General features: G+C 43.6%; 1 protein-coding gene across 2 annotated transcripts in view; it reads right to left on the reverse strand.

Annotated features, from left to right (window-relative positions):
* Nucleotides 1-12,553, reverse strand: part of BRWD1 (bromodomain and WD repeat domain containing 1) — a 614,838-nt gene that overhangs the window by 187,920 nt on the left and 414,365 nt on the right. For both annotated transcript variants that reach the window (XM_033941455.1, XM_033941456.1), the window contains one exon: nt 1,576-1,762. In XM_033941455.1, coding sequence (XP_033797346.1) covers nt 1,576-1,762 — 187 coding nt within the window. The remainder of the gene's footprint in view (nt 1-1,575; nt 1,763-12,553) is intronic.

Raw genomic sequence — 12,553 nt, forward strand, 5'->3', positions numbered from 1 at the left:
ATCATAGCCCACTTCAGAAAAGCAAGCCTATATTATTCACACAGAAAAAAACCCATGCAGGTGGAGCTATTTATCTGATGTGCTTCATGGAAAACAGAATTGAGGTGTGACACCGAGTCACGTGTACACATGAATCTCCTTGTTAGAAAGGTCTAATACACTGACCAGACTAAATACTCTGCCACATATTGCCAATTGGTAAGGACTTGTTAATTTGTAATTGAATAACTAAGTGAACATAACTCTTATTCACACTCTGCAGCATCTAGTTGCTGTTTGTATCAGGCAAAACTGGTATATTTAAGAAGCCTTTTATTAGACCAAAAATACATAATACATGGGATTTCTAATTTTTCTTGGTCTGGAAAAAGGGACTACAATCTACAAAGATTTAATCTCATCTGCTATAATAAAACCCTTAGCGTGCATGCGCACTTCAATTTCCATGTTCCGTGCCTCTGTGGCGGTGTGCCAAACATGTGCAGTGCCTGCCTCGGCTGATTTCCTGCCCTGATCTCTGATGCCGGCTGACTACGCTGCTGGGACGCCCCTTCTTCTCACCCCTGGACCAGCAGCAGACACGGGGCATTTGCTAGGCCGGCCCACTTCGATAATGCGAGGCGGGTTGGCCTTGCAAAAACCCCGAGGCTGCCCAGGCTAGCAGATGCTGGACAGGGGGAACAGGGAAGGGAGAAGGAGTACTACTGGACAGGGGGGAGATAAAAGTAATGGAGAAGGGCTACTGCTTGACAGGGGTAGCAGGGAAGGGGTGCTGCTGGATAGGGGAGGTAAAAGGAAGGGAGAAGGGCTACTGCTGGACAGGGGTAGTAGGGAAGGGGTGCTGCTGGACAGGAGGGAGGTAAAAGGAAGGGAGAAGGGCTACTGCTGGACAGGGGGAGCAGGGAAGGGGTGCTGCTGGACCGGGGAGAATTAAAAGGAAGGGAGATGGACTACTGCTGGACAGGGGGAGCAGTGAAGGGGTGCTGCTGGACAGCGGGGAGATAAAAGGAAGGGAGAAGGGCTACTGCTGGACAGGGAGGAGCAGGAAGCAAAGAAAGAAAGAAAGGCCTCAGCGCCCCATTGTGCTAAAAGTTTACACATCTATTCTAGCACCGTGTTTTTATGCGTTATCTATTTTAGCACCGTGTTTTTATATTTTTATCTTGCTGCCATCTGTCGGATTTTGATTTTATTGTGTTATTGATTTGTTTTGAACACCAATAAATTGTGACATTTTAACTCCTGGAGTCCAGGATCTGGTTCCACTAGAGAGCTCAATATTTGCTCTTTTTTCCTCTTTTCCCTAATCAATATACAAAGGTACTCCAATACCCTTCTTATGATTAATAACTGGAAAAGAAGGGGAAAAAAAGAAATGTGAAAGGCTTTAATAGTACTCTCGTATTGTTGATGCCCAAGTTGTATGCAACTATAGCTCTTTTTAGGATCAAAATATTTTAGCTTAACAAAAATCAGGATACCAAGTAGATACACTGGCTGGCCTCAATTAACACTGTGGCCAAAATTAAGGGATATTTTAAAGACTTAAGAAAAACTAATAACATCTTTCCATACCTCTTCCTGCTGTTTTTTCTTAGCAACTTTCCTTTGCTTAAGTGGAGATAATTTCTCCCCTGTTGATAGCTCATCTTCAGAGCTACTTAATATTCTGGGGACTCTGCGACGAGCTAAAATTCGTGCAGGAGGTTGAAGATTAATCCCTGTATCAGCTGTCCAATCCGAATAGTCACTTGATGAATCCCTGTATATTGCATAAGAAAAATACCAAAAATAGGGTAGGTAAGATGAACAACTTTAAATACCTGAAGAAAACAAAATAGATTTTTACTATAGTGGCAATGAAATATGAAATAAAAAAGTCAAATTTGTATACATACCTATCAATATTAAATGATGCTAAAAAGCCAAATACACTGGCTCAATTGCTAAATCAGTATTTTAGAAGCTGGCTGATAAGGATGTCCATTACTGCAGCAGTAGGAACTTGAATACAGATAAAAACCACTTACGAAGGGCCACTGAAAAGTTCTCAGCCCAACCAAGAAGAAAATAATGTGGAGTCATGAAACTTACAAGTTATTCCTTACTATTCTTGACACTTTTCATTTCAATTATATGAAACGAAAGTGTCAAGGAAAATGTAGAATAACTTGTAAGTTTCATGGCTCCACATCATTCTCTTCTTGGTTGGGCTGAGAACTTTTCAGTGTTCCCTTGTATGTGGGTATTTAACTGTGAAAAGATTACTTTCCCTTGTAGGCAGAAATGTTGTAGGTGGGAACAAGTAGTCTTTACAAAGATAATTGGCTAATGATCTATGTCAGTGATTCCCACACATTTTTTCTATGTTGGTAGATGCTGAAAAAGCATTCAACAGGGTGGCGTAGCCATTTATGTTTTACATCTTAGCTAAAAAAGGGGTGGGGCTTTGCATGATGTGATAGATTTATCCTCTATAATGAAACCCTAAGCGCGCATGCGCACTTAGGGTTTTGTGATCCCTGACAGCGTGCTGTGTCTTTCCGTGGCCGTATTCTATTTGCGGCTCACGGTGGCTTGAGGCGCGTGCAGGGATTTGAGCGGCGGTGGCGGTTTCACTCCTGATAGCTGGCACCTAGAGGAACGGCTGGAGGGTGTCGTGCACTGCTGCGAGGTGTCCCATGCTGGCTGGTAAAAATTCCCTGCTGGAAGGATTGCTGCTGGATATGGGGGAGCAGGGAAGGGATGCTGCTGGACACGGGGGAGGTACAAGGAAGGGAGAAGGCCTACTGCTTGACAGGGGGATCAGGTAAGGGGTGCTGCTGGACAGGGGGAGGTCAAAGTTAGGGAGAAGGCCTACTGCTGGACAGGGGGAGCAGGGAAGAGGTGCTGCTGGACAGGGGGGAGGTAAAACAAAGGGAGAAGGGCTGCTGCTGGACAGGGGGAGCAGTGAAGGGGTGCTGCTGGACAGGGGGGGAGGTACAAGGAAGAAAGAAGGGCTACTGCTGGACAGGGGGAGCAGGCAAGGGGTGGTGGTGGACAGCCGAGGAAAGAGAGAGACAGAAAGAAAGACAGACAGAAAGCGGCCAAGGAGAAAGAGAGAAAGAAAGATAGACACACACACATGTATTCTAGCACCCATTAATGTAACGGGCTTAAAGACTAGTTGGTGTATAATGCCCCTATTGCTGTGGGGATACTTGGAGGACTTTGAGCTATATCAGGACACCGAGCAGAGGTGTCCTTTATCACCAATTCTATTTCTACTGATGTTTGAGCCCATGGCCCAGAGAGTGAGGGACACAGGAGAGCATAGTGGTATGCAGGAACATAAATCAGCCTCTTTGCCGATATCTTATTTACTCTAATAAGGAACAGAGCAAACAGAGAGAACTTGCCTCGTGACAGTACAACAAACAAAAAGACAAAGAAAGACAATGGAGATGTCTTATACAACCTATATATGAGCTTTTTTTTATTAATAATAAAGTTCATATATAGGCAAGAGAGATGTCTTATACAACCTTTCTTTGTCTTTTTGTTTGTTACGCTAATAAGGCCCAGGAACTCATTGGAAGGTATAGTAAGGGAGCTGACCAAGTAAGTATCTGGGTTCCAGGTTACTGTGACAAAGTCAGAAATATTAAATGTCTTGGTCTCAACAGACTAGTTAGACCTATTCTGGAACTGTTTCCTTTTTAAATGATTTAAAATGATGATTCAATATTTGGGGTTTATTTTGTTTTTTATTTATAATTTTTTCAATCATTACATTAATATACTGAACAAAGAGAAAAGGCATCATTTACTATAATCAATACATCCATTCATAATTCCATTTCAAGCCCACATTAATGGGGAGATATACTTCATTACAGAAGAAAATTAATAGGAAAAAATGAATAAACTCAAGGTCCATACATTATGGACCTGAATATATTCTTAATTGATAGGGATAATTATTATTTCCTCTTATTCTTTATAGTTGAACAGTAATCATTTCTTCACTCTAGCAAGCAAAAATTGTTGTAGCTGTATTGGGTCCCAAAATACAAATTCAGTGTCTTGTAATTTAATAACAAACTATGATAGTCTCAATTGTTTAGGCTCAGGGGCCACATGCGGCCCGCCAGGTACTATTTTGTGGCCCTCGGTATGTTTATCATAATCACAAAAGTAAAATAAAACAGTTTCTTGATCATATGTCTCTTTAGCTATAAATGACAATATTATTATTAAGACTTGGCCAAAAAGAAAGATTTATAAACTATAAAGAGTTTTACCTCATGCAAAATTGTCTTTTCTTTAATAAGACATTAACTATCTTTTTCTGAGGCCCTCCAAGTACCTACAAATCCAAAATGTGGCCCTACAAAGGGTTTGAGTTTGAGACCACTGACCTATAGGGTACAAACCCCAGGCTGTCTTCGTCAGTCCAACTTTATTCATTCAAATTTTATTTAATTTTTATTATTTATTTTTTATTTTTAAGGTCATTTTAAAACCAACAAAACATCACTTAGCTTTAGCTTATAGTGATGCTCTTCAATCTTCACCCCTCCCCCCCACACCCCCATAGAGGGGAGAGGTGAAGATTGAAGAGCATCACTATAAGCTAAAGCTAAGTGATGTTTTGTTGGCTTTAAAATGACCTTAAAAATAAAAAATAAATAATAAAAATTAAATAAAATTTGAATGAATAAAGTTGGACTGACAAAGAATATAACAGCCTGGGATTTGTACCCTATAGGTGGTCTGAAGGTCCATACATGAGTGTATAAGTTGCACCACAATTCTTTCATGCAACTTGGATTTACTTATTAGCACTATCTGAGCCTAAACAATTGAGACTATCATAGTGTTTGAGGATATCAAAGGTACAACTGAGGCATTAGTATTGTTTTGATTGTAATTTAACAAGACACTTACAGGGAATTTTTAAATAAAACGATGCCTCGAGAGCCAAAACCCTAACCTTTAATTTCAGAAATTACTTTCTCCTTAATTGAGTGGCTCTAGAGACATCTGGAAAAATTCTAACCAAATCTCCACAAAATTTCATTAATCTATTTTTAAAATATAATTTCATTAATAACATCTTATTCATCTCACTCATGCATGTTATCACCAGGGTAGACTGTGTCTGGATCAAATCCTGCCTATCCTCCAAAAACTCTGTCAAATTAATTTCAGTTGATACCAAATGGTCTATACCCTGGGCAGATTCTATTTAATGATTTAATATTTTGGGATTAATATAGGGGGATTGGGCACAGATCTGTATGACCTGAATTTTGAGCATGTTGTTAAAAAAACTGCTTAAGGCTTGGATAGATGGAATAAATTATGCCTCTCTTGGATGGATCAGATGGAGGTAGTTAAAATGATGGTATTCCCTCAGCTGCTTTATCTTTTTCCTACTTTGCCCAATGAAGTGCCTGAGAGGGTACTTGGTAAATACAGAGACAATTCTTTCAATTTATTTGGTTCCGCAGGTGTCCCTAGGTGGCTCAGGGGGGTATTTTGGGCAAGAAAGCAGGGGGATGGGTTGATGGTACCAAACATGTGGCAATATCAGGCAGCATAACTAAAAAGAGATTAGATTTTTACCTTGATCATATCTTTTCCATAGATAAGGATAGTATGCTGAACCAAAGGGTTGTCCATTCCTGTTCGAGATCGGGTGGTCCTTGCTTTATAGCTTGAATATCCAGCAAGTATTGTACAGTGGCTTGCACCTTGTGCGCTGTGGCAGGTCAACTTACAGGAGACTCCACAAACTAATCCATCAGAAGCCAGGCAAGTCCAATGTGAAGCCTGACTGAAGAATGTCTAAGACCCATAGATCGAACGAAAGGTGAGCCCAGGCCTGCAGGCAACAAACAATCTGCCCCTGTCTATAGAGAGGCATACCTTGGTCTGGCATCAATGCACCTTTGTGCGCAAAATGGGAGGCAAATGGCTCCAAACAACTGCAATCGGAGTACCTCTGCCAGGAGCTCTGAGAAAATATCAGACATGGCAGTTGTATATGGGTGGAATTGCACAATGCCACGAACAGTTAGAGCGACCAGAACCTGTAAAGAATCTGGGTCTGCTATCAGGCAGGGACATAGAGCGATGGTCCACCACAGAATTCATGAAGTCTTCCAGTCTCTTGCAAAACCACAACTGCTCCTTTAAGGAATGTTTAGCCAAAGGAGCCTTGTAAATGGAATGAGCAACTTGCTGTCAGATTCAGAGCATCCAACAAACAAAAACAGAGTATGCCGACACCTTAGCCAAGTATTCAACCCAGTCCTCAGGGATCACCTGGCTAGTCCTCGGGGACCACCTGGCCAGTCAGGTTTTCAGGATATCCACAATGAATATGGATGAACCTTGTCATCATCGGTATCATGGAAACATGGTGGAACGAGGAAAACGTCTGGGACACTGTGCTACTGGGATACAAGCTATACCGCAGAGACAGAGTGGGTCAAAAAGATGGGGGCATTGACGGTAAGTCTAGAAGAGGTATCAGGCAGATTGATAGGCTCAAGAGCGATAAATCCCCGGGACCGGATGGCATCCATCCGAGGATAATCAAGGAACTGAAAGGGGTTATAGCTGAACTGCTTCAACTAATAGCCAATCTGTCGATCAAATCGGGCAGGATTCCAGAAGACTGAAAAGTGGTAAATGTTACGTCGACTTTCAAGAAAGGTTCGAGGGGAGATCCGGGAAACTACAGGCTGGTGAGTCTGACCTCGGTACCGGGAAAGATGGTAGAGGTGCTGATAAAGGATTGCATCGTTGACCACCTTGACGGACACAATTTGATGAGAACCAGCCAGCACGGCTTCAGCAAAGGAAGATCTTGCTTGACGAACTTGCTGCACATTTTCAAGGGAATTAACAGGCAGATTTTCAGAAGGCGTTTGACAAGATCCCACATGAACGACTACTTCAAAAAATTGCAAGCCATGGGATTGAGGGTGAAATACACACGTGGATCAAAAACTCTTTGGCAGATAGAAAGCAAAGAGTGGGGGTAAATGGACAATACTCGGACTGGAAAAGCGTCTGGAGTAAAGGGCCAATATTCTGACTGGCGGGGAGTCACGAGCGGTGTGCCACAGGGATCGGTGCTGGGGCCGCTACTCTTCAACATATTTATCAATGACCTGGAAACGGAGGCAAAGTATGAGGTTATAAAATTTGCAGACGATACCAAGCTCTGCGCCAGAGTTAGGACCAGGGAGGAGTGTGAGGAACTGCAAAGGGACCTCGATAAGCTGGAGGACTGGGCAAACAAATGGCAAATGCGCTTTAACGTAGATAAATGCAAGGTCATGCACATAGGGAAAAAGAACCCGTTGTTCGAGTATAAAATGGGGGGGAGATTGCTGGAAGACACCGGACTTGAGAGAGACTTGGGTGTGCTAGTGGATCCATCCATGAAACCATCCGCACAGTGTGCAGCAGCCTCGAAGAAAGCCAACAGGATGCTGGGCATCATCAAGAGGGGCATATCAACCAGGACGCGGGAAGTCATCATGCCGCTGTATCGAGTGATGGTGCGCCCACATCTGGAATACTGCGTTCAATATTGGTCACCGCACCTCAAGAAGGACATGGCAGTTCTTGAGAGAGTCCAAAGGAGGGCAACGAAACTGGTAAGAGGGCTGGAAAACTGCCCATATGCTGAGAGGCTGGATAAACTGGGGCTCTTCTCTCTGGAAAAGAGGAGGCTCAGGGGGGATATGATAGAGACCTTCAAAATACTTAGGGGCATAGAGAGGGTGGACAGGGACAGGTTCTTCAGACTAAAAGGGACGACAGGTACGAGGGGGCACTCAGAGAAACTGAAGGGAGATAGGTTCAAATCAAATGCAAGGAAGTTTTTCTTCACCCAAAGGGTCGTGGACAAATGGAATGCGCTCCCGGAGGAAGTGATCTGGCAGAGTACAGTACAGGGATTCAAACAGGGATTGGACAGATTCCTGAGGGAAAAGGGGATCGTGGGGTACTGAGGGAGGTGCTGGGGTGTTGCATAAGTATAGACAGCTCACCAGGTCGTGCAGGTGCAAGGCTGGAGGGTTAGGACATTGATGGGAAGATAGGACTTCGATGAGAAACCTAGGGGGCAAGGGGGCCCCTTCTGGTGATTAAGGCAGGTCATGACCTGTTGGGCCACCGCGGGGGCGGACTGCTGGGCGGGATGGACCTCTGGTCTGACCCGGCAGAGGCACTGCTTATGTTCTTATGTTCTTATGTCACCAGTGGAGTGCCGCAGGGTTCGGTGCCTGGGCCTGTGTTCTTCAACATATTTATAAACGACCTGGAAATTGGAACGATGAGTGAGGTGATTAAATTTGCAGATGATACGAAGTTATTCAGAGTAGCAAAGATGCAGGAGGATTGCGAAGACCTGCAACAGGACAAAGAGACGCTCGAGAAATGGGCTGCGACATGGCAAATTAAGTTTAACGTGGACAAGTGTAAGGTGATGCATATTGGTAACAAAAATCTTGAACACGAATACAGGATGTCTGCTGCAGTACTTGGAGAGACAACCCAGGAAAGAGACTTGGGAGTACTGGTTGACAAGTAGGTGAAGCAGTCCACGCAACTAAAATGGTTAAGGAGCTGGAGGAGTTGTCGTACAGTGAGAGATTAGAGAAAATGGACCTCTTCTCCCTTGAAAAAAGCAGACAGAGGGGACATGATTGAAACGTTCAAAATAATGAAGGTAATAGACTTAGTAGAGAAAGACAGGTTGTTCACCCTCTCCACGGTAGGAAGAACGAGAGGGCACTCTAAAGTTAAAAGGGAATAGATTCCGTACAAATGTAAGGAAGTTCTTTTTTACCCAGAGAGTGGTGGAAAACTGGAACACTCTTCCGGAGGCTGTCATAGAGAAAACACCCTCCAGGGATTCAAGATAAAGTTAGACGAGTTCCTGCTAGACCATAACGTATGTAGGTAAGGCTAAACTCAATTAGGGCTCTGGTACTTTACCTAATGGCCGCCATGGGAGTGGACTGCTGGGCACAATGGACCACTGGTCTGACCCAGCAGCGGCAATTCTTACAGAACTCTGATCCTACCTTAGGAAGGAACTCAGGGTACATGCAGAGTTATTTCTCTCTTGTGATGGAACTTAGCATAAGGTGGATTCACCACTAGGGTTTATAGTTCACTGACCCTATGAGCTGAAATAAAAGCCATAGAAGAGGCAACCTTCGAGGTCAAGTACTTCAGTGCACAGGAATCCAGTGGCTCAATAGGAGCTATCAGCTGGGTAAGAACGACATTGAGATCCCATGACACCGTTGGAGATTTGATAGGGGGGGGTTATGTTGAAAGCAAACCTCTCATGAAGCTAATTAGAAGCTGTTCCGAGATGGGCTTACCCTCTACAAGAGAATAAGTATAACTGCAGTAATGGAAATCCCTACAAAGTTGGTTTTGAGACCAGACTCAGATTCAGACAAGTGCAGAAGACATTCAAGCAAGTTCTGTATAAGGCATGAAAACAGATCTAGGGTCTTGCCCTTACACCAGACAACAAACCTTCTTCTTTTAAAAGAATAACATCTCTTAGTGGAATCTTTCCTGGAAGACAGGAGAACATTGGAGATGCCCTTCAAAAGATAAAAGGAAGCAAATTCTAAGCTCTCAACATCGAGGCTGTGAGGAACAAAGTCTGGAGGCTGAGATGTAGAAGAGACCCCTCATCTTGAGTGAGAGGGTCATAAAACAGTCCAGTCTCCATGGTTCTTCAGATGAAAGTTCCATAAGAAGAGGGAACAAGATCTATTTGAGCCAATATGGTGCAAGCAGAATCATGGCTCCCTGGTCCTGCTTGAGTTTCAGCAGAGTCTTCTCTATAAGAGGTATGTGAGGATATGCATTCAGAAGATCTATTCCCCATTCCAGGAGAAAGGCTTTGATGCTAATGTCATGTGATCTGAGTCTGAGGCAGTACCGAGGGCCTTTGTGATTGAATTGAGTGGCAAAGAGATCCACCCAAAGGGGGTGCTCCATGTTCAGATCTCCCAGGCAACACCCACATTGAGGGGCCACTTATATAGTTGCATTACTTTGTTCAGTCTGTTGGCCAAGCTGTTGAATTTCCCCACCAGGTATGTGGCTGAATACCATATCATTCTGCATAGCCCAGTTCCACATCCTGATGGCTACCTGACACAGAAGGTATGATCCTGTCCCTCCTTGCTTGTAGATGTAGTACATCGCAACCTGTTTGTCTGTCTGAATTTGCACAATTTTGATGAGGAGCCAATCTTTGAAAGCCTTTACAGTGTTACAGATTGCCCGGAGGTCCAGAGGTTGATGTGAATCTTTCTCCTGGGCTGACCAGGATCCCTGAGTGTGAAGCCATCTAAATGAGCTCCCAACTCCAGGTTGGATGCATCCACTGTCAGCATCTTGTGATGCTGAGGAATTTGGAACGAGAGTCCCACAGTCAAATTGGATCGAATTGTCCAGAGAAGGGACTGTATAAAGTTTAGTGTTATTCAGATGACATCTGCTAGGTTCCTGAAAGCCCAAGATCACTGGGAAGCTAGAGTCCACTGGGCTGTTCTCATGTGTAGACATGTCAATGGAGTAACATGCACTGTGGAAGCCATGTGGCCCAGCAATCTCAACATCTGCTGAGCTGTGACCTGCTGGTAAAAGCAAACTTGAGTGGTGAGGGCAACTAATGTGTCCTCCTGTGTCACAGGAAGAAAAGCTCACCATGTCTAGTAGGACTCTTATGAATTCCAATCACTGGACTGGGACCAGATGGGACTTGGGGTAGTTTAATATGGACACTAGTTCTAACATCTGATTAGCTCTCTACAGTGACTCCTAAGCACTCTCCTTCAATGTGCTCTTTACCAGTCAATTGTCCAGATAGGGAAACACACGGATTCCCAGTCTATGTAGTGACGCTGCACATACCACCACAGATTTGGTAAGATCCAGGGACCTGATGCAAGGCCAAAGAGTAATAATACTTGAAGTGATGTGTTCCCTTTTGAAACCCAAGATACTTCCTGTGACTTGGAATTGTCAGAATATGTGTGTAGAAGTCAAGAGAGCCTAGCCAATCATATTCCTGATTCACAGGGAAAAGGGAGACTAGGGAAATCATCCTGAGCTTTTCTTTGACTAGATATTTGATCGGGGCTTTTAGGTCTAGGATGGGACACATGCCCATCTTTTTGGCATAAGGAAATACTCTGAATAGAATCCCAGCCCTTCTTCCTCTGTTAGAACAGGTTCAGTCACACTGGCTTTTAGAAAGGCAGAGAGTTCTTCTAGAAGTACGGCATTGGTGCGAGAGCTGTATGGAGTAGCTCTTGGGGGACAATTTGGTGGAATATTCTGACAACTGAGAGCATAACCTGTGCAGACTATTTGCAATACCTACTAGTCTGAGGTTAAAAGGGGCTACCTTTCTAATCTAATCAGTAGTCTTATATTCTATTTATCAATTCAGATTCACAGCGGATTATAACAAGAACCCCACATTAAAGGGAGCACTTTGTCACAAGCCCGTCACCAGTGCCCAAACATTCATAGTACTGCAGTTAATTCCTGTCCTAACTCTAGCCACAGCACTGCCCCTGAGGTTCCTAGATGCAATACAGGTTTAAACACAGCCAGGAAAAGCAGGGCATGGCTCTTTAAATACAACTATGTTGAAGTTGCTGGCTAAGCACAGCAGCCCTCCTGCATGGTTCAGCAACTCTCAGAGCTCTTAAAACATGGAAGCCACAGTTACAGAGGCAGCCAAGAGGAGCAGACCTAGAAGGAGAGACTCCAAGTCTACAGCAATTGGTGAATGTAGAAATGCAAAGTCCTGAGAAAGATTGCCAGCTAGCAGAGGACATTTGCCCAGAACTCATGTTGAACTTACTTCAGAGGAGTGCATGGAAGTTAGTGCATTATTGTTTCCAAAGTTGGGGAAACATTGTTTTAACCAGGAACTTTTTTTTTAGTTTGTTTGGGCTGTTTGAAACTGTTTTGGTGAAAGCTGAATCTTGGGACATTTAATAAGCCATAGAAAATGTCTAATTAAGGGCTTGTGAACACTATAAAGAATTTAAAATGAGCATTTTGGTTTTGGGTTTTGAAGCTTGCACTGAGAATGAGATGGGTTTTTTTTTTCTTTTTGCCTGAATAGCTGAGCCATGCACAAAATGGCACTTGAGGAAAGGAAGGTTATAATAACCCAGCTCGAGTAGAAAGCTGACTTGCCTTCCATATTTGCTAGTCACACTGCCTGGGACAAGTTTTTTCTTGAGCTGTTTAATACTCTTGGAGAAGATTCTGTGGGGTAAGGACTTGCCCCATCATCTTTTTGACATGGGATTGAGGAGTGCATTTATGAATTAATGAATACTTTGGCAGGTCCACTGAATCTTCCTTCTACAGCTCTGAGGGACTGAGTGAGCCTTGCTGTGTGATGTCCTTGGGCACAGCTAAGGAAGCCATTGGAAGATTTATTAGTGTTTGAGATGTGTTTTTGAACTGTTGGAATCTGAAAAGACTTTGA

The sequence above is a fragment of the Geotrypetes seraphini genome, chromosome 4 (genome assembly GCF_902459505.1).
Source record: "Geotrypetes seraphini chromosome 4, aGeoSer1.1, whole genome shotgun sequence".
NCBI lineage: Eukaryota > Metazoa > Chordata > Amphibia > Gymnophiona > Dermophiidae > Geotrypetes > Geotrypetes seraphini.